The sequence below is a fragment of the Trichosurus vulpecula genome, chromosome 3 (assembly GCF_011100635.1).
Source record: "Trichosurus vulpecula isolate mTriVul1 chromosome 3, mTriVul1.pri, whole genome shotgun sequence".
NCBI classification, from domain to species: domain Eukaryota; kingdom Metazoa; phylum Chordata; class Mammalia; order Diprotodontia; family Phalangeridae; genus Trichosurus; species Trichosurus vulpecula.
Window position 1 is genome coordinate 378,292,605 of NC_050575.1, and position 22,919 is coordinate 378,315,523.

The 22,919-nt window shown below is 42.3% G+C and overlaps 1 protein-coding gene across 1 annotated transcript in view; it reads left to right on the forward strand.

Annotated features, from left to right (window-relative positions):
* LOC118842644 (cocaine esterase-like) overlaps positions 1-21,252 on the forward strand; it is a 34,056-nt gene extending 12,804 nt beyond the window's left edge. The window contains exons 4-9 of the mRNA XM_036750053.1: positions 1,647-1,780; positions 7,063-7,216; positions 16,634-16,781; positions 18,128-18,250; positions 20,156-20,234; positions 21,108-21,252. Of these exons, the coding sequence (XP_036605948.1) occupies positions 1,647-1,780; positions 7,063-7,216; positions 16,634-16,781; positions 18,128-18,250; positions 20,156-20,234; positions 21,108-21,252 (783 nt within the window). The remainder of the gene's footprint in view (positions 1-1,646; positions 1,781-7,062; positions 7,217-16,633; positions 16,782-18,127; positions 18,251-20,155; positions 20,235-21,107) is intronic.
* Positions 21,253-22,919: the final 1,667 nt, after the last annotated feature.

The window sequence follows — 22,919 nt, forward strand, 5'->3', positions numbered from 1 at the left end:
AAAATTACTATGGTCTGCTATGCTGGAGTTGGGTAATCCTGCTTGGTGTCAGTGATATAATATTGAAATGACACCCCTCCCTGCCCCACCCCATCTCCACAATGCAAATACAATGGAAAGTATTAAACACAAGTTTATGGGCAGGAGATGGGGTAAGTCTGTTAAAGATGGGTTTTAGTCAGTTGAAACTTCTCCCTATAAAGTGAGTAACCTATAAGAACCAAAAGAAAAAAAAAGAATTTATTTTGACAATTTGTTTGTATGTTTATAAGAAATAGTTACCTGTACATAGTAGATTTGCATTTTCATGTTCAATCATCTTTTTAATTATACTATGTTACTGTTTCAACAATCCGGCTAGCAGCTTCTGTGGGGGTGTAAGTTCCACCCACAGCCAGCACCCAGAAAGCTGCCAATAGCACAGGTTCTTTTGATCTGCTTAACTAAGGAAAGCAAGGTGAAGGGGTTGACAAGCTTACTTTAATTCAGCATACAAATACCATTCACTTAGTTTAGGGGAAAAAGCCAGCACCTTGAACTTCAGAGCAAATTACAAACAAAGTACAAACATCAACAGATAGACCCAATACAGATTCATAGTTACCAACATTTAGGTTGAGCCCAGGTGCTCAGAACAAGGGCTGGCCCAGAGTCACGTGCCACCACTGCTGTAAGGAGGAGCTCCAAGGAACAGACAGCCAACCCCTGGTTTTATATCTTTTTCAGCATCAGGGGTGAGTCACACATGCGACTCACCCATGTGACCTAAAATCATCACAAAGAGGCGACTTAAACCCACATGGTCTAAGAGCCTCTGCTCTCCCAGACATGTAAACTAGGCCCTCCCTGGAGTTAGCCCCACCTAGGGCCCCACCTTAGTTGCCAATCCACACCCACTAAGGTTTTACACCTAATAGGGGTTTGAGCCTGGGGCTTAGCACCTATTAAGGCTCAATGAAATACACTGAATTACTCAAAGGGGACAAAAGCCAAACTATTCAAGGATACTTGGTTGAACTAAGTGCTAAGGAGCCCATTTTGCTTGCCAACACAGTTACAAAATTGCTTGTTTTATTCTAATAGAACTAATAGAACTAATAGAAAGCATAGCCTAGTGCTGGTAATCTATTCTAGCAGTCTGTCTTGGCTTTGAGAGAGCAGTTACTATTACATAGAAAGGTTCTCTGGGCCATAGTTGAGACATCCTCAACATGATGTGACTCAGGGAGCCTAATGTCCAGGATGAATTCTCAATTGTCTGTTTGGATCTATGCCCTTACAAGGGATTCTTTTTTCCTTTCCCTGTTCTGAAGGGAACAATGATCCTTTAGAAGACATTGTTTTGTTCCATGTGTCTTTGGCAGCAGGATGACCTCAGGGGGCTGATTCTGCCAGGAAGATTCCAAGGAGGATGTGAACTCCCTCTGGGACCAGTCAAGTGAGCTCTTACTAGAGAGTAGCTCTGAAGCATATCCTGTCACTCTTGATAAACAGTACCTAATAAGTGAATTCACTCACATTTAGAGCTACTTTATCCTAGGTCACAAGAAAATAACATACAATATTTTTTCTGTTGAGCAAGAAACCAGCAGAACCATGGTTGGTTGGATTTGTTCCAATGAACAAACCATGTCTGATTCCTGCAGGTGATGATGTGGATCCATGGTGGTGCTCTAGTCTTGGGCAGTGCCTCCATGTATGATGGTTCCATATTGTCTGCCTCCCAGAATGTGGTTGTGGTCATCATCCAGTACAGGCTGGGCGTGCTTGGATTCTTCAGGTAAGATTTGACCTCAGTAAAATGTGAGTACAAGTTTCTTTCCCTTATGAGTTCCAAGAACTCTGAGTGGCTGAATGATAATAAACATAAATTCCTGATTAGATGACATCTCTTGCCTTCGTTCCCTTCCCCACAAACTCATCATGGCATAGTAGAAAAAGTCCTAGCTTAGAAGACCCAATTTAAAACTATGGCCCTGCTTCTTATGATCAATAAATTCACTTCTCCCTTGATCTCATATTCTAGATAGAAATAGATAGATATACAGAGATACAGACATAGAGACAGACAGAGAGACAGACAGATGGACAGATAGATACATAGATAGATAGATAGATAGATAGATAGATAGATAGATAGATAGATAGATAGATGGATGGATGGATACATAGATGGCTGGATAGATGGATGGATGGATGGATAGATGGATGGATGGATAGGGGATGGATGGATGGATAGGCTAGCAGACAGGCAGATAGATAAACCATTTATTAAGCACAAGGTGCTGTACTATGTTCTGGGGTTACAGAATAAGAAAAGAAGGTGGTCCTACTCTGTTAACCTAAACCCAGCTTGCTGTACTGCCTAGTAATAAAGCTTATGATTACGTTAGTTTTCTAAGTACCAATTTTCTGTAAAATCTTACTCTAAAGCTACCTACCCCTTTCACTATGCTCTCTGGAACGTCAGCTCCTTAGACAACAAACTTGTTTTCATCTTTAATCCTTTCCTTCCTTACCCTGTCTCTCTACTTTTACTCACCAAATCCTGAGTTTTTCCTGATGACTCAGCTTTCCTGGTGACTGTTTCCTGTACCATTTGGCTTTTCACTCGTGCTTCCATCACAGGGAAGCCAAAATATGCCTTGTTTCCCACTGCTACTTCCAGATTCTCCCTCTACCACCATCACTCAGCAACTTTTCCTCCTTTGAGATTCATTCAATCCATATTTATCACCCAATCAAAGTTCTAGTAGCTGTTTCTTACAATCCTCTGGGAAGCTCTTCTTGCTTTCTCAATGAGCTCAGTGCCTTCTTTACAATCTTTCTCTCCCACCTCCCACATTCATGCCAAGGGACTTAAACATTCATCTTGATAGTCCCTTAAATATTCTAACTCCCCAGTTCCTCTGTGTATTCATTTCTCATAAACTCAGCCACATACAGAGATGGTAACAACCTTGATTTTACTCTCCCTCCTGAATGTTCCAATGTTCTATGTTCAATAACTTTGAAATTCCTCTATGTTTTTATGATCTCTTATCATTCCAATAGATTCTCTGCCTTGTAATGCCTGATCCTGTTCTTCATCCTCACCTTGACCTCAGTCCCCACACCCCTCAGTTCATTTCCAAGCCATCACCCCTGCCTAGTCATCCTATCTTCCCTTCCTCATCTCAACCCCTTAATGAATCACTTCATCTCTACACTGACCCCTTACGATATGACATGTTTCCCTGCCAAAGCTCAGCCTGGGATGACTCCCATCATCCACTTCTTTTGCTCTTCTTTGCATACAGCAGAATGAAGCTAGAGAAAATGGTGAAACTGTGTTGCCAGGATCCATTCAAATTAATGTTACATAATCTTAACTGGGTCCTTACTGTGGTAATCCAATTTTACTGCACTTCTGTGATCAATTCACTATCTCACTCACCAGACTGGTTTTGCTAAACCTTTGTATCACTCCTCCAACTTTTCATGGCTCCACCTCTCCTCACCATCTCAAATCAGAACCTTGCTCTATATATTGCTGGAAAATACAAGTCCATCCACTGAGTTCCCTCATATGTCCTCCTCCTTATCTCATATTGATCACATGGCTTCTGTTACTGTCTTCTCCTTTACCCCTGTCTTTCATAAAGAGATGGAACTTTTCTTCACTATCGCTAAGCTTTCTATACACACAAATGGTCCCTTTCCATCCAGTCTTTTCCAGAAGATTGTCCTTTCTATTATTCTCACTTTCACTATTCTTTATACTCTCTCTTCTCTCTTCTTTCTCCTCTCTCCTCTTTCCTCCCACCCCTTCTTTCCCCCCGTCTCCCATTTCCCCCTTCTCCACCCCAACCCTTCTCCACCCTGGCTGCTTCCATACTACCTACAAAAATGCCCATGCCTCTCCCCTGTTCTCAAAAAGCCTCACTGGATGCATCCATCCATCCACCCATCTGTCTCTCCCTAGATATCATCTCATATATCTCCTCCCTTTTATGACTAGATATCTCTTACACTCTTCACTCTTTCCTGTCTGGCTTCCAATCACCTGACCAGACCTACAGTATCTCATCTTCAACTATCTCAAAATGTACATTATATATGTATATTATCAACTCAAAATTCCCCAAACTGAACTCTTCCTCGTTCCCACCAAGCTTGACATAATGTCCCTATTATTTGTTAAAATCACCATCATCCTCCCAGTCCCCTGGGCTTGTGATCTAGGGGTCATGACTTCTACTCACTTTCTTTTCTCTTCTATCCCATCTGTTGCCAGGTTTTATTGATTCTATCCTTGCTATGTCTCTCATATACACCCACTTCTCTCCTCTGACACTACCACAACTCTAGCGCAAACTTTCCCCACCTTATATTGGTACTAATATTGCCTGCTTGGTTGGCCTCCTTGTCTGTTCCCTCCTTACTACAATGTACCCTCCACTCAGCTGTCAGTGATCTTCCTACAGCATGGGTCAGACCAACACCCCCTTATTCAGTCAATCAGTCAATTAATAAGCATCTTTTAAGCACCTACTATATGACAATCACAGTGCTAAGTGCTCAGGACACAAAAGAAAGTCAATTCCTACCTTCAGGGAGTTCAATTCTAATGGGAGACAACTTGTAAACAGCCATCTAGATAGAAAATATATACAAGTATAAAGGAGAAGTTATCTTAGAGTGAAGGTGTGACAATTGTGGAGTTTTGAAATACATTATGTCAGGTTGTTGTTATAAGTAATAGGACTGCAATAGGGAGTCACAGGGTAAGTGGGCCTAAGGACCACAAAACATTCAAGCAATAACAGTGTAGCAACAATTCAGCTAGCACCTGCTGTGGGGGAGAAAGACTAACACAAGCCCAACAACAAGAATGCTGCCAGCACATGTTCTTTTGATCTGCTTTACTAAGGAAAGCAATGTTAGGGGGTTAACAATTTCATCTCAATGCAACATACGAATATCGTTCACTTAGTTCAGGGGAAAAAGCCAGCACCCTGAACTTCAGAGCAAAACCAAACAAATTACAAACATACATTATAAACAGACCAAATACAATTCATAGTTAGCAAGAAACCATCAACATCTGGGTTGACAGTGGCTGCCCAGAGTCCCACACCAACATTCTTCCAGGAGTGAGAGCCTCAAGCAAATATCTCTGTTCTCTCTTTTTTTACACTCTTTAGCTGTCATCAGATGTCATTTGAGGGACCAGAACTTAGGCTCCTACTATTGGCTCTGATCTTAGCAACTCCCCTTAGGGCCCTGGGGGCTTCCTGCCTCCCTTAAACTAGCTAACTAGTTTGCTAACCAGCCTGGGGCTTTGCACATAGTAGTAAAAGAGTGTGGGCCTTAGTACTTAGTAAGACTCAATCAAAGAGACTTAATTTATCATTCTAAAACAGTAAGAAAGTCCCACCTTAGTTACCAATGCAAACAGACAGCCAGTACTTTCACATGCCCTGACTTACCGTGATCCTGTGAGTAGCCTCAGCTCCTGAATGGATTCCCAGCTGACTGCATGTCTGTGAGCTGGCACCCACTCTTGGACTACATGATTCCCACATCAATAAAAGATTCTGGGGGATTTCCTCACCACTTCCAGGTCTCATTAAGAATGCTCTTTCTCACATGTGGTGCTGATTGTCCCAACTAACCCTCCCTTTAAGGCGTAAAACTGACCTGCTCAGACCCCACTGTGAGTGTGTAGTCCCACCAAGATCCTGTTGCTTTACAAGTCTCCCTCATGTAAGTACCCTGAATCTCTGTCTGTCAATGCAAGTTGTCATATACTGTGCATGTGTTTGTGTGTGTGTGTGTGTGTGTGTTGCTTTCATTTTTGTCTACTTGATGCCTCACATGGTAATAAAGATCACACTTCTCCTAGTTTCCCCAGAACCAATTTTCCATAAAACCTCAACCTGGGTTCCTTATTCTAGAAGGCCTTGGCAGTGAGGGGTGTTGGGGGTAAGAGGAGGAGGAAAAGTGAGACCTCCTGAAGAAGGTGGGATTATAGTTGTCTCAGATTCCTTCAAGCAATTCCAGTCATGGAGATTGCCAATGAAATTAGGACTTGGGAGGTAGAGAGTTGTGTGTGAGGACAGCAGGGAGGACCATGTTGCTGGATTGCAGAGTTTATGGAGAGGAGGCTGGCCTCCTCCTACCTCTCTAGTCTACTCAGGCTCCTCCACATTCTCTGCCTCCTTCCTGATCCTTGAGTAAGATACTCCGTTGAATCTGTTCATTTTCACTTCTCCTTCTGGCTTCCTTCAGGACTTGGTGCTAATCCTACCTTCTGAAAGAAGCCTCTCCCTATCTCTCTTACTGCCAGGGACTTCCCTCTGGGATCATCCCCGCTCTATCCTGTATAGATCTGGTTTGAGCACAGCTGTTTTCATGCTGTCTCTCCCATTTAACTGTAAACTCCTCCAGGCCAGGTGCTATGTTTACCATTCTCTGCATGCTCAGAGCTTGGTACAGTGTGTGGCACATTGTATGTGCTCAGCAAATGTTTCTTGACTCGCTTTGACATTTTCATAGAAGACAAAAAAGAAAGGAGAGGTAAGAAAAAGGTGGGGGGAGGGAGAGTGGGGACAAGGCAGCTGGTGAGGAGGTGGAAGCGATCAGGGAGTAAGCTGGAAAGGAAGAAAGCAGCATGGCGGAGGTTCTCCCTGCAAGGTACAGTGAGCCACTAGAGAGGCCTGAACTGGGAGTTGTTCGGGTGGGAGAATTCAAGATCTATCTCACCACTTTACATCTGTAACAGAAGAACAACAACTAGCATTTATATGGTCCTTTAAGGTTTACAAAGCATTTTATAAATAGTGTCTCATTTCATCCTTGGAACAACTCAGAGATACATGCCATTATTATTCCCATTTTACAGATGAGATAACTGAGGCAGATGGTCACACAGCTAGTAGATGAACTAGCCAGGTCTATGTCCAGCAGTCTATTTACTACATTATCCAGGTGGAAGAGCTGGTCTTTAAAATGTATAATTATATGAATTTGGTCCTCTTCTTCAGAATCCTCCAACCTTGTCTAATATCTGGCTTTCAGCACTGGGGATGAGCATGCACCTGGCAACTGGGGTTTCCTGGATCAGGTGGCTGCCCTGAGGTGGATCCAGAAGAACATTGCCCACTTCGGAGGAGATCCTAGCCTTGTGACCATCTTTGGGGAGTCCGCCGGGGGAACAAGTGTTTCCTCACATGTAGGTGGTAAAGAAATGACCCCATCGTGAAGGAGACCTCTTGTAGCCAAAAGTAGTCACAAGGACTTGAATTTTTCTTCCTCCCTCTCTCAGAACCATTGGGGTGGGGTTGACTTCTTTCTCTAAGGATGGCACCTGCCCTTCCCTTTCATTTCGATATGCCACTACATTCCACAGGCATAGTCCCAGTGATTATCTAGGCCCTTCTCCCTCTTACTTTAAGAGAGATAGAAGATGGGTTTCCATTTTCTAAAAGTTAATTAATTATTTTAGTTTTTAGTTTATGACACTCATTTCCACAAGTTTTTATGTTCTAAATATTCTCACCCTCTTTCCTCCCCGCTCCTCCCCGCAAGACAGCATGTGATCTGATATAGGCTCTACATATACTTTCACATTAAACTTCTTTTCCCAATAATCAAGTTGTAAAGAATTATAAACAATGAAATGAACCATGAGAAAGATGAAACAAAACCAAGAATAAACTAAAATAAAATAAAATTAAAAAGGGAGAGCAATAGTTTTCTTCAATCTGCATTCAGACTCTATATTTCTTTCTTTGGATGTAGATAGCCTTTTCCATCACGAGTTTTTTGAAGTTGTCTTAGACCCTTGCATTGTTTTTTTTTTCTTTAAATGCAATTTATTTATTTAACATATTTGGTTTTCAACATTGATTTTCACAACATTTTGAATTACAAATTTTCTCCCCATTTCTACCCTCCCCCCCACTCCAAGATGGCTTATATTCTGGTTGCCCTGTTCCCCAGTCAGCCCTCCCCTCTATCACCCCCCTCCCCTCTCATCCCCTTTTCCCTTCCTTTCTTGTAGGGCAAGATAAATTTCTATGCCCCATTGCCTGTGTATCTTATTTTTTAGTTGCATATAAAAACTTTTTTTTTTGTTTTTGAACATCTGATTTTAAAAATTTCAGTTCCAAATTCTCTTTCCTCTTCCCTTCCCACCCACCCTCCCTAAGAAGTTGAGCAATTCAACCTAGGCCACACATGTATTATTATGTATAACCCTTCGACAATACTCATGTTGTGAAAGGCTAACTACATTTTGGCTCCTTCCCAACCCATCCCCGCTTTATTGAATTTTCTCCCTTGACCCTGTCCCCTTTCCAAAGTGTTTGTTTTGATTACCTCCACCCCCATCTGCCCTCCCCTCCATCATCCCCCCGCCTTTTATTTATTTATTTATTTTTATCTTCCTCCCTCTTCTTTCCTGTGGGGTAAGATACCCAACTGAGTATGTATGGTATTCCCCCTCAGGCCAAATCTGATGAGAGCAAGGTTCACTCATTCCCCCCTCACCTGCCCTCTCCCCTCCTCCCATAGAACTGCTTCCTCTTGCCACCTTTATGCAAGATAATCCACCCCATTCTATCTCTCCCTATCTCCCTCTCTCAGTATGTTACTCTCTCATCCCTTAATTTCATTTTATTTCTTTTAGATATCTTCCCTTCATCTTCAACTCACCCTGTGTCTGCTGGCTCTCTTTTACATATATATATATACACACACAAACACATATATATATATACACATACATACACATACATACATATACACATAGATATATATGTACATACACATTCACTTATATATATATATATATATATATATATATATATATATATATATATATATATATATATATATATGCATATTCCCTTCAGCTACCCTAATACTGAGGTCTCATGAATCATACTCATCATCTTTCCATGTAGGAATGTAAACAAAACAGTTCAACTTTAGTAAGTCCCTTGCAATTTCCGTTTCTTGATTACCTTTTCATGCTTCTCTTGATTCTTGTGTTTGAAAGTCAAATTTTCTATTCAGTTCTGGTCTTTTCACTGAGAAAGCTTGAAAGTCCTCTATTTTATTGAAAATCCATATTTTGCCTTGGAGCATGATACTCAGTTTTGCTGGGTAGGTGATTCTAGGTTTTAATCCTAGCTCCATTGACCTCCGGAATATCGCATTCCAAGCCCTTCGATCTCTTAATGTAGAAGCTGCCAGATCTTGGGTTATTCTGATTGGGTTTCCACAATACTCAAATTGTTTCTTTCTGGCTGCTTGCAGTATTTTCTCCTTGATCTGGGAGCTCTGGAATTTGCAACAATATTCCTAGGAGATTTCTTTTTGGGATCTATTTGAGGAGGCGATCGATGGATTCTTTCAATTTCTAATTTTGTCCTGTGGCTCTAGAATATCAGGGCAGTTCTCCTTGATAATTTCCTGAAAGATGGTATCTAGGCTCTTTTTTGATCATGGCTTTCAGGTAGTCCAATAATTTTTAAATTATCTCTCCTGGACCTATTTTCCAGGTCAGTGGTTTTTCCAAGGAGATATTTCACATTGTCTTCCATTTTTTCATTCCTCTGGGTCTGTTTTATAATATCCTGATTTCTCATAAAGTCACTAGCTTTCACTTGCTCCAATCTAATTTTTAAAGTAGTATTTTCTTCAGTGGTCTTGTGGACCTCCTTTTCCATTTGACTAATTCTGCCTTTCAAGGCATTCTTCTCCTCATTGGCTTTTTGGAGCTCTTTTGCCATTTGAGTTAGTCTATTTTGTAAGGTGTTGTTTTCTTCAAGTGTATTTTTCAGTATTTTTTTGGGTCTCCTTTAGCAAGTCATTGACTTGTTTTTCATGGTTTCCTCTCATCCTTCTCATTTCTCTTCCCAATTTTTCCTCTACCTCTCTAACTTGCTTTTCCAAATCCTTTTTGAGTTCTTCTATGGCCTGGGGCCAGTTCATGTTTTTCTTGGAGGCTTTGGTTGTAGGCTCTATGACTTTGTTGTCTTCTTTAGGCTGTATGTTTTGGTCTTCTTTGTCACCAAAGAAAGAATCCAAAGTCTGAGACTGAATCTGGGCGCGTTTTCGCTGCCTGGCCATATTCCCAACCAACTAACTTGACCCTTGAGTTTTTCAGTGGGGTATGACTGCTTGTAGACTAACGAGTTCTATGTTCTACGTTTGGGGGGGAGGTGCCAGCTCTGTCACACCAGCACTCCTCCTTCCCCAAGGACCCCCAGTCCAGACTGGGCTTAGATCTTCAGCAGGCTGTGCACTACTGCTCTGATCCGCCACTTAATTCTTCCCACCAGGTGGGCCTGGAGCCAGAAGTAACAACAGCTGTAGCTGCCCCACCTCCGCTGCCCCCGGGGCTGGAAGCCGAACCGCGAACTCCTTCCACTCCTGCAGCTTTTCCCACTAACCTTCTCCGCAGTCTTTGGTGTTTGTGGGTCGAGGGGTCTGCTATCTGCCGCAGCTCACATATTCAGGGTGCTAGGGCCCCCTCCGCCCGGCTTCTGGTCTGGATCGTCCATGCCGTTCAGGCTGGGCTCTGCTCCACTCCATTCCCAGCTCCCAGCTCCCAGCTCCCAGCTCCCAGCTCTGTGTGGAATAGACCTCACCCAGAGACCATCCAGGCTGTCCTGGGCTGGAGCCCTGCTTCCCTCTGCTGTTCTGTGGGTTCTGCTGTTCTAGAATTGGTTCAGAGCCATTTTTATAGTTTTTTGGAGGGACTCGGGTACGGAGCTCACTCTAGTCCGTGCTTACCAGCTGCCATCTTGGCTCCGCCCCTCTTAATTATGTTTTTATCATTATATCAGTTATTTTATACTGATACCCACAGTCTATATTTATCCCTTTCAGTTGTCATAATAACTGTACAATTGTCATACATATACATAACATATATAAATGAAATAATTCTATATTAAGACGTAAACAATTTGCCCTTACTGATTAACACGGTTTGTTGGAGTTCTTCACTGTTTACCTTTTTATGTCTCTCTGGAGTTTTGTATTTCAAGATCAAATTTTCCATTGAGTTCTGGCCTTTTCATCAGGAAGGTCTGGGATTCCCTTATTTCTTTTTTTTTCTTTTTTAATTTAAATTTATTTATTTAACATATTTAGTTTTCAGCATTGATTTTCACAAGAGTTTGAATTTCAAATTTTCTCCCCATTTCTACCCCCCCCACCTCCAAGATGGCATATATTCTAGTTGCCCTGTTCCCCAGTCAGCCCTCCCCTCTATTATCCCACTCCACTCCCATCCCCTTTTCCCTTCCTTTCTTGTAGGGCAAGATAAATTTCTGGCCCCATTGCCTGTGTATCTTATTTTCTAGTTGCATGCAAATATTTTTTTTTTGTTTTTGAACATCTGTTTTTAAAACTTCGAGTTCCAAATTCTCTCCCCTCTTCCCTTCTCACCCACCCTCCCTAAGAAGTCAAGCAATTCAACATAGGCCACACGTGTATCATTATGTATAACCATTCCACAATACTCATGTTGTTAAAGACTAACTAAATTTTGCTCTTTCCCAACCCATTCCCCTTTATTGAATTTTCTCCCTTGACCCTGTCCCCTTTCCAAAGTGTTTGTTTTGGATTACCTCCACCCCCATCTGCCCTCCCCTCCATCATCCCCCCCTTTTTTATCTTCCTCCCTCTTCTTTCCCGTGGGGTAAGATACCCAATTGGGTATGTATGGTATTCCCTCCTCAGGCCAAATCTGGTGACAGCAAGGTTCACTCATTCCCCCCTCATCTGCCCTCTCCCCTCCTCCCACAGAACTGCTTCCTCTTGCCACCTTCATGAGAGATAATCCACCCCATTATATCTCTCCCTATCTCCCTCTCTCAGTATGTTCCTCTCTCATCCCTTAATTTGGATATCTTCATATCTTCCCTTCATATTCAACTCACCCTGTGTCTGCTCTCTCCCTGTTATACACACACACACACACACACACACACACACACACATAGATATATACATACATACACATTCACTTGTATATATACATAAACATATATGTGTGTATATATATACATATATATATGTATATATATATATATATATATATATATGCATATTCCCTTCAGCTACCCTAATACTGAGGTCTCATGAATCATACATGTCACCTTTCCATGTAGGAATGTAAACAAAACAGTTCAACTTATTAAGTCCCTTGCAGTTTCTGTTTCTTGATTACCTTTTCATGCTTCTCTTGGTTCTTGCGTTTGAAAGTCAAATTTTCTATTCAGTTCTGGTCTTTTCACTGAGAAAGCTTGAAAGTCCTCTATTTTATTGAAAATCCATATTTTGCCTTGGAGCATGATACTCAGTTTTGCTGGGTAGGTGATTCTAGGTTTTAATCCTAGCTCCATTGACCTCCGGAATATCATATTCCAAGCCCTTCAATCTCTTAATGTAGAAGCTGCCAGATCTTGGGTTATTCTGATTGTGTTTCCACAATACTCAAATTGTTTATTTCTGGCTACTTACAGTATTTTCCTCTTGATCTGAGAGCTCTGGAATTTGGCGACAATAATCCTAAGAGATTTATTTTTGGGGTCTATTTGAGGAGGCGATCGATGGATTCTTTCAATTTCAATTTTGCCCTGTGGCTCTAGAATATCAGGGCAGTTCTCCTTGATAATTTCTTGAAAGATGATATCTAGGCTCTTTTTTGATCATGGCTTTCAGGTAGTCCAATAATTTTTAAATGATCTCTCCTGGATCTATTTTCCAGGTCAGTGGTTTTTCCAAGGAGATATTTCACATTGTCTTCCATTTTTTTCATTCCTTTGGTTCTGTTTTATAATATCTTGATTTCTCATAAAGTCACTAGCTTCCACTTGCTCCAATCTAATTTTTAAAGTAGTATTTTCTTCAGTGGTCTTTTGGACCTCCTTTTCCATTTGACTAATTCTGCCTTTCAAGGCATTCTTCTCCTCATTGGCTTTTTGGAGCTCTTTTGCCATTTGAGTTAGTCTATTTTTTAAGGTGTTGTTTTCTTCAGTGTATTTTTCAGTATTTTTTTGGGTCTCCTTTAGCAAGTCATTGTTTTTCATGGTTTTCTCTCATCCTTCTCATTTCTCTTCCCAATTTTTCCTCTACTTCTCTAACTTGCTTTTGCAAATGCTTTTTGAGCTCTTCTATGGCCTGGAACCAGTTCATGTTTTTCTTGGAGGTTTCTGTTGTAGGCTCTTTGACTTTATTAACTTCTTCTGTCTGTATGTTTTGGTCTTCTTTGTTACCAAAGAAAGAATTCAAAGTCTGAGACTGAATCTGGATGCGTTTTTGCTGCCTGGCCATATTGCCAACCAACTAACTTGACCCTTGAGTTTTTCAGTGGGGTATGACTGTTTGTAGACTAAAGAGTTTTATGTTCCACGTTTGCGGGGGAGGTGCCAGCTCTGTCACACCAGCACTCCTCCTTCCCCAAGGACCCCCAGTCCAGACTGGGCTTAGATCTTCAGCAGGCTGTGTACTACTGCTCTGATCCGCCACTTAATTCCTCCCACCAGGTGGGCCTGGGGCCAGAAGCAGCAACAGCTGTAGCTGCCCCACCTCCGCTGCCCCCGGGGCTGGAAGCCGAACCGTGAACTCCTTCCACTCCTGCAGCTTTTCCCACTAACCTTCTCCGCAGTCTTTGGTGTTTGTGGGTTGAGAAGTCTGGTAACTGCCTCAGCTCACTGATTCAGGGTGCTAGGGCCTCTCCGCCTGGCTCCTGGTCTGGTTGGTCCGCGCTGCTAGCACTGGGCTCTGTTCCACTCTGCTCCCAGCTCCCAGCTCCCAACTCCCAGCTCCCAGCTCTGTGTGGGATAGACCTCACCCAGAGACCATCCAGGCTGTCCTGGGCTGGAGCCCTGCTTCCCTCTGCTGTTTTGTGGGTTCTGTAATTCTAGAATTGGTTCAGAGCCATTTTTTATAGATTTTTGGAGGGACTCGGCAGGGAGCTCATGCTGGTCCATGCTTTCCATCCCCCATCTTGGCTCTGCCCCCTGGAATTCCCTTATTTCGTTGAATGTCCATCACCTTGCCTGAAAAATTATGCTCAGTTTTTCTGGGCAGTTGATCCTGGTTGTAGTCCAAGCTCCATTGCCCTTCGGAATATCATATTCCAATTTCTCCTGTCATTTAATTTAGAAGCTGAAAGATCCTGCATGTTCCTGACCGTAGTTCCACTATATATGAATTATTTCATTTTGGCTGCTTGCAGTATTTTCTCCTTGACTTTGTAATTCTGAAATTTGCCTATAATATTTCTTGGAGTTTTCAATTTGCATCTCTTTCAGCGGGGTGATCAGTGGGTTCTTTCAGTGAGTATTTTCCCTTCTGGTTCTAGGACCACAGGGCAATTGTCTTTGTGATTTCTTCGAAGATATTGTCCAGGCTCTTTTTTTTTTATCATGGATTTCTGGTAGACCAATAATTCATAAGCTGTCTCAACCTGGATCTGTTTTCCAGGTCAGTTCTTTTTCCAATCAGATATTTCACATTTTCTTCTCTTTTTTCATTCTTTACATTTTGTTTGACTACTTCTTGATGACTCATAGAGTCATTAGCTTCCACTTGCTCAATTCTAATTTTTAATGAATGCCTATCTTCATTTCGCTTTTGAGTCTCCTTTTCTAATTGGTTAATTTTAACCTCTCAGGGTGTTATTTTCTCTATTTAGATTCTGAATCTCAGTAGCCATTTGGACAGTCTTATTTTTTAAAGACTTGATTTCATCAGTGTTTTTTTTTGCATTTTTTTACACTTTTTTCTTTTATCCCTAATTTGGTTTTTAAAATCCTCCTTTAGATCTTCCAGGAATGGTCTTTGCATTTGAGACCAGTTCACATTCCCTTTTGAGGTATCAGATGTGGGTATAGTGTCAATGCTGTCCTTTTCTGAGTTGTTATTTTCATCTTCCCTGTCTCCATAAAAAGAATCACTAGTCCTCAGTTTTTTCATGTTCTTCATGTTGGTTAGCTTTTTCCTGACTTTACAGTGGATTTCTTGTTTGGGTGCTCAGGGATCTCTTTCCCATGTTTCTTGTTCTGGGAATTGTGAGCCTAGTTACTGGTTTTGTGTATTATGCCCTTTGGTTTCCTGAGGTGTTGGGGAGGGGTCGTCTGGCTGCTTCAAGTCTCCTCTTCCCCTGGGGCTGCTCGCCAGCACCCGAGCTCTCCAGCAATGGTGTCAGCTGTTGCTTGTGTTGGTGTCTGCCACTTCCCCTGGCTGTGCAAAGGTTTGTCTGGGCTCCTGGTGTTGAGTCCTGCTTGCTCCACCACTCTGGCACTCAGGAACTCTCACTGCTAGACCACTGAAGCCCCAGTTCCCTCTCCTCTCTTCCAGCTCTTTTCCTGAGGAATTCTCTGGGTCAGTGAGGGAGGGGTGAGAGCCATTTACTGGCCATTCTGTCTCTCAGAAGTTCAAGCTTATTTTTGTAAGCACTTACACATAGCAGGCACTGGTTTACCTTACCATTTTTATTTAGACAACCCTAAATGTGCACATACAGGGACAAAGTGAAATAGTCACTGCCTTATGGAACTTATATTCTATGAGGGAAATAAACTGTACATCCAGAGATATATGGAAAATATATACAAAGCCAACCTTGAGGGAGCATTAAGGCCCTAGCAGCTGCAGGAGGGAGGAGCCAAGAAAGATGTTCTGTAGAAGGGACAGTGTGAGCTGAGTCTTGTCAATACTGGTGCATGGTGATGAGAGATGGAATAGAAAGTAGGAGGAGCCAGAAAGTTGGCACCTGGACCACAGAGTGGGAGGAGGTAACAATGTAGAAGAAGACTGGATGGGGCCATGTTGTTAAAAGCTCTAAATATCAAACAGAAGAGTTTGTATTTAATCCTGGAAGTACTGGGCATCCACTAGAATTTACTCAGTTGGGGCAAGGGAGTAAAATGGTCAGATCTGTGCTTAGAAAAATCACTTTGGAAGATGAATGGATCGGGGGAGATCTTAGGCCCAGGGACCAATCAGGAGGCCATTGAAACAGAAGAAAGCCAATGAAGGTCCTTCTACCTTCTGACTTCTTTCATAGTCACAGAGGGGGAAGGGACCCTAGAGACTCCATGCAGCTCTGTCCTTTCCTTGAGCCCTACATCCATTCTACCCCAGGCCCAACAAATAGTTTTCTAGTATTTTCATGAAGAATTTAACCCAGAGAGAGCAGGCCCTGGTGGGGTGGTGGTAAAGGGATCTAATGAGACCCAAGACCCATGAATATCAGGCAAACTTGAGTGGGGTTATTCCTTCTGCGTGTTTAGTTGATTAGCCATGACTGACTCTTCCTGACCACTTTTGGGGGTGTTCTTGGCAAAGATACTAGGGTGATTTGCCATTTCCTTCTCAAGCTAATTATACAGATGAGGGACTGAGGCAAACAAGATTCAGCAACTTGCCCAAGTATGGCTAATACATGTCAGAGGTCAGATGTGAACCCAGGTCCTCCTGATTCTAAGGCCAGCACTCTATGAACTGTGACACCCGGCTCCCTTGCTCATTATTTATACTCAAACAACAAACATGCCCCAAAAAACAACTGCCAGGTAAGTTCATTTATCTGCTACTCTCTCTCTTCCTGAGTCTCCTATAGGGTTTTCCTCCTGAGTTTATGCAATTGATGAAGGAAGAGTATTTAAGAGATATCGAGGACCGTGAAGAATATCGAGCTCAATTCCAGGAAATGTTGGGGGATTTGGTCATTGTTATTCCTTCCCTCAAAGTGTCCAGATATCAACACAGTGAGTATGGCATGGACCCTTTTCAGAATCATTGTAAAATTTCTCATCTCTGAGGCAATGCGTGTATGTCGCCCATACACTTATGTAGAAGGAGGATCCTGCTTCTGGCTTTGCTATCATAGCCTCCAGATTAGTTAAATCCCTTCATTAAACCTTCCTTCTTCTTTTCTCCTACCCCCACCTAACTCCACTAGGCACCAACTAAGTGACCATTCTCTAGAAATATTATTAATAAGAATTAATAATAACCCACATTTCTATAATCAGATGTTCTCAACATTTTTGTGGGTATGTGTCATGGACCCCTTTGGCAGTCCAAGGAAAGTTACAGATTTCTTTCAGAGTAATGTTTTTTCAATGTATAAAATAAAATACATAAAACAGAAAACCAATTACATTGAAATGGAGTTGTCAAAAGGCTCAACTAAAAATAAATCCAAGAACCCCTGCTAGAGTGTTTTATTGTTTTAGAACAAGTGTTAAAGAACAATTTACATCCATTATTCAGTAACTTCTTCCCATTGGAAGAACATCAGACCCAGAGTCAGGAAGACCTGAGTTCGAATCAAGACTCAAAAGCCTTCTAGCTGTGTGATCCTGAGCAAGTCATTTAACTTCTGTTTGCCTCAGTTTACCCTACTGTAAAGTGAAAATGATAGTAGCACCTCTGTCAAAGAGTTGGTGGGAAGCTCCAATGAGATGATATTTGTAAAGCACTTAGCAAGTGTCTGGCACAAAGTAGAGGCTCCATAAATTGGTAGCACAATTGGTAGAGTGCTAGACCTGGAGTCAGGAAGACAACTCTTCCTGCATTCAAATCTGGCCTCAGACACTTACTAGCTGTGTGACCTTGGGCAAGTCACTTAACTCTCTTTGCCTCAGTTTCCTCATATGTAAAATGAACTGGAGAGAGAAATAACAAACCTCTCCAGTACCTCTGCCAAGTAAACCACAAATGAGTTCAAATAGAGTCAAAAATAACTGAAAAACAACTGAATGAGTAACACTAATTCCTTTTCCCCATCTCAGATGGCTGTAGACAGGCCAGATATTATTTTTTCCAGCATTAGAGAAGTAAAAGGATTCCCCCAATGCCTTGTAGTCAGTCAGCAGCCAGGCCAAGATTCCAACCCAGTTCCTGTTACACCAGACCCAGCATTCGTCCTGCCTCACAGCATTGCTCTGGGACAGTATTAAGGGGCTGCCCTTCAGGAGCTTGCCTGTTATTGGCCAGCTACCATCACTCCCCACCCCAAAAGAGGGAGTCAGGGCAGGGGCCCCTGGCATGTGGCCCTGCCATGTGTTCGATGTGTCCCTAACCACAAGTATTTCTTATGTTTGCGTAGGTTCCAGCTCTCCAGTCTACTTTTACGAATTTCAGCACCGCCCAAGCGTCCTTAAGGATGTCAGACCAGATTTCGTGAAGGCAGACCATAGTGATGAGCTGCGTTTTGTCTTTGGGGCACCATGTAAGCAAGAGAGACAGGAGGGAGTGGGAAGCTATGGTTTGGGGTGGAGGGAATGGAGGGAGAGTTATCATAGCTGTGTTACAGAAATGGAAACTGAAGTTCAGATAAAGGAATAGACTTAACTAATATCACAGAGTTAGAGGGTCTAAGCCCAAGCCCAGTGTTCCTTCTGCCCCACCAGGTTCACCCAGGAGGCCCTGAATAGGTGCCCCACTGTCCGACAGGGTTTTTTGTTTTTTCTTTTGTTTTCTTTGTATTTAAATCTCCAATCTTTGCAATAGTTCCAGGAGTAGAGGAGGTAATTAGTATTTACATGGTTCATTGAGTGATTGGAGATTAAGGTATCAGCCTTGGAAGTCCCTTTGACTATTCAGGTCAACTGAATCAGAGGATTGAATCAGCTGTCCTGTTCAATTCAGTTTACATGATGAAGCACATCCAACAGGCAGAGCCCTCTGTTCTACTCTGGGCAATAGACAAATGTAAATAAGACACAGTCTCTGACTTCCTGGAGTTTACTCCCCAGAAGGGAAGATGAGGCAGGAACACAACAAACACATTTCCATATGTCAGTGATCCGGGGACCTCAGTAATGTCCTCATTCCCTCCTCTGATGTAGACCCTACCCTATCACAACATCTCATCCTGGGTGATTCTTGTCCTTGTGCTTCCATGAGTCCTGCACAGAGGATCTGTCCAGTGTACTGGAAGCCTTCCCTCCCTCCCTCTCTCCCTCCTTCTCTCTATCCCTCCTTCTTCTCCAGTTATTCTGGATTCATTTTCTCCAACAGTGCATCCATTTGTTGATCGTTGGACAAAAGTCTCACATTTAGCAATCTTTGGAGTTGATGTAATGGCCCCAAATCTATGTTTTTGGACATCTCTCCCTATTTTCACCTCCTTGCTCCTGTCCTGGCAGAACTGGAAGGCCAGTTTATACCTTTATTTGTTTCATGATGTGCCAAGGAAAATGACATCATGACCTTATGGGCCAGGTGCTGCTACTGAACCCATCTATAGTGCCTCAGGCGGGAGTCTTGAATGGCAGGCACTGTCTGGGGCAGGGGCCATAGGCAAAGCCTTTACAGGTACAAGGGCTTGTGCTATGCTGTTGTGGCTTAGAATAATAATAATTATTATCATAAATGACATTTATAATAATCATGCCATTATTATAATTACATATAAGAAAATGTGCTATGATGGGGCAGCTTGGTGGCACAGTGAGTACAGCACCAGCCCAGGAGTCAGGAGGACCTAAGTTTAAATCCAGCCTCAGGTACTTGACATACTTACTAGCTATGTGACCTTAGGCAAGTCACTTAACCTCAAATGAGCTGCCTTCCCCCATCCAAAAAAAGCTATTAGGCAATTGTAAAACGATATGTAGTTTTTATGTCTAGTACTTTATTATATTATCTGCTATAAATATATATCAATACAAATATAATATAATAATAATTGCTAGAATTTATGTAACATGTTTATAAGTTGTGTAAAGCATTCTGTAAATAGTATCACTTTTTTTTTACCCTCCCAATAGCCCTACAGGTATTATTATTATTCCCATTTTTTCAAACAAAGAACAAAAGGCAGACAGAGGTTAAGTGACTTGCCCAGGGTCAGCTTCTGAGGCTGGATTAGGTCAGGTCTTCCTGATTTCCAGTCCAGCTGCACAACTTTGTTTTGGAGGGAGAGATTCAGTTATGGAGTCAGACACAGTAGGCCAACAGAAGCTCTGGGAGGTCCTTTGGGAGGGGAGTGACAAGAAGGAAAGTATTGGAGGAAGATAAGGTCAGTGGCCAGAGCAGGACTGACTGGGTGGTTGAGGCTGGGGACTAGAGGAAAGGAGGCTTTGGGTCTGCATTTTAACCTTAACCAAGATGTTCGTTTTTCTGTTCCTAGTTTTAGGAGAGGGAACAGAAGAGGAAAAACTCCTGAGCCTCAGGATAATGAGCTACTGGGCAAACTTTGCACGTCATGGGTGAGAAGGATGCACCTTGGTTTTCCAGTGGTTTCCCTGTGGGGTAGTGCCTGTTCCTTGGCACATAAAGGTTTCCCACTTACATAGCAGTTCCCTGATTGAAATTTGTTCAGGAAAAAAAGTTAATTCAACCTAGAAGCAAGGTCTGGTGAATATTGTAGCTCTTCCCCAAGTTCATGGACAGGTCTGGGGGAGGCATTGCTCTGGCAGACTCACCCCACACATAGGCATCTTGAAAGGAAAACAAGAAAGATCAGCAGCTGTCTTGGCCAACACCACCACCCTCAAGGTGTCAGTGACTTCTATTCTCCCTTCAGAAGCATTAGGTCAGGTCATAGTGGCAAGAGCCTTGGATTTGGAGTCCAATGTTGTGGTGTTTGATTCCTTGTGACCCATCTGGAGTTTTCTTGGCAGAGAAGTGACCACCACTCCCTTCTCCAGCTCATTCTATATATAGCAAAAGAGAGGAAAACATGGTTAAGTGACTTGCCCAGGGTCACAGAGCTAGTAAGTGTCTGACACTGGATTTGATTTTGAGTCTTCCTGACTCCAGATCTGGCTTTATCCGCTGTACCACCTAGCTGCTCCAATGAAATGGAGTCTAATGACATGAGTCTAAATCCTGATTTGGTTACCTATTCCCTATGTGAGTGCTTTTACTCTTTGAACCTTCCACTTTGGGCACGTTAGAAAGGTGCAACATGAACGATGAAGACAAAACTGGTCAAGAATTGGTGAGCAAGACTCCCTATGGCTGCTACTACTGTCAGCTTGGGGCCCTTCTTTGTCTCTCAGGTGGAGCTGAGGGTGGCTTGCTAAACTTGTCAATGCAGTGGCCATTTCCTGGTCTAATTGTTTCATTTTTCCTCCTAGGAACCCAAATGGTGCAGACCTTTTTCAATGGCCAGTCTATGACCAGAAGGAAGAGTACCTGCAGCTGAATTTGCGGTTGTCTGTGGGAAAGAGCCTGAGGAGGGATAAGTGGGAGTCTGGACCAAGACCTTGCCTCAAAAGGTGAAGGAATCACAGCCTGAAAAAGCCCGGGAGGAGTTGTGATCTCTAAGCATAACTGTTGTTACAACTATAGACCAATAACACCCAATCATTTGCTTTGAGTAGTTCTTTGGTCTCAACTAATGTATAATGCGGTTTTGAGTGAAATACTTTGACTCCTATTCATTACTGCCATAGGAGAAGAATTTAAATGATATTGAGAAGGAAAAAAGCATTGATGTGGTGCCTACTATGTGTCAGACACCGTGCAGGGGAAACACTTTTACAAATGTCATCTCATTTGAAAGGGAACTTCCAATTCTGAGCAGTAGGAATCTGATGAGTCTCTAGAGGAAAAACTTCCTAGTTTGTTTCATAGAATTATGGTGGATATTGTTGCATTTTCTGTCAGTGTATCCTTAGGGCACTTTGTGGGGAAAGAATTAATGCTTGATGATCGAAGGATATTAGAAATCATTGAACAAGAATGAACACCTAGGCCCAGAGAAGAGGAAGGACTTGTCCAAGGCGATGCACAAACCAAGCATCCAGGTCCTCTGACTCTTAATCTAAGGCTCTTCCTAGTACACTAAGCTGCTGCCAGGGACTGGGGAAAATGTCAGCTGTCTCTGTCCGTCTTTATTAATTAGCAAGCATTTTCCAGACAACATTTCTGCGAGGAGACCAAAAACAAAACTAAGGGTTCCAAAAACAAAATTTCACAAAAATCTAGAAAGTCACGTGATTCTTTACTTGCAAAGGAGCAGCATAGAGACAATTAGTATCTCTGAGCCCAAACTCACTATGGTTCTTCTACAGGGTTTCTTTCATGTGGAAAAAAATTAGGAAAAAAATCAAAAGAAATGCTTCCTCTATTCTGATAGGTTATGCTAACAAGATATTTCATGATAACAATATATTTTATTAACAGTATACATGCAGGACTGTGCTGGTCAATGTTTAACAATCAGCTCTCTGAAAAACCCACAAGACCCACTTTTAAGCTATAGCATTCACATTTTTCAACTCTTTTCAAGTTTAGAAATCAACAAAACAATGACCCAAATGATAATTTGTAGTAAATGTTGCTTCTGAGGTTTAAATGCTCATGCTAAAAATTTAACAACCAACTCTAGTACCAGTTGGCTCTAGCATGTCCCTGGGATACAGGGATAAAAAGTAGTAAAAATATTCTCTTCATTAAGAAAATTCAAATACTGAACTGTTAAAACGTTTTTGTTACTAAGATTCTGGGGAAGAAAATGAGACATAGGATTCAGACAATTAAAGCAGGACACAGGTGACATAGAGTGTAAGGGTAGCTAGGTGGCTGGGTCACTTCACATCAGGTCCTTTAAAATAACCTGTAGTCTAGTTTCCCTTGCCTCAGTTTTCTTCCCATTCTAGCACATCCTCCACTCAAATCTGACCATTTTGCCCCTTATGTGGTAAACTCTAGTGATTCCATTTACTTCTAGGATCCAACATTAAACCCTTTGTCTGGCTTTTAAAGACCTTCACAATTCGTACCCTCCCACCTCTTCTCCACTTTACTCCCTCTCCTGTGCACTTTGATCCAGTCACACTGGCCTCCTTGGAGTTCCTGGAACAAGACACTCCATCTCTGGGCTCTGGGCATTTTCTCTGGCTGCCCCAATGCCTGGAACCCTCTCCCTCCTCATCTGCACCCCC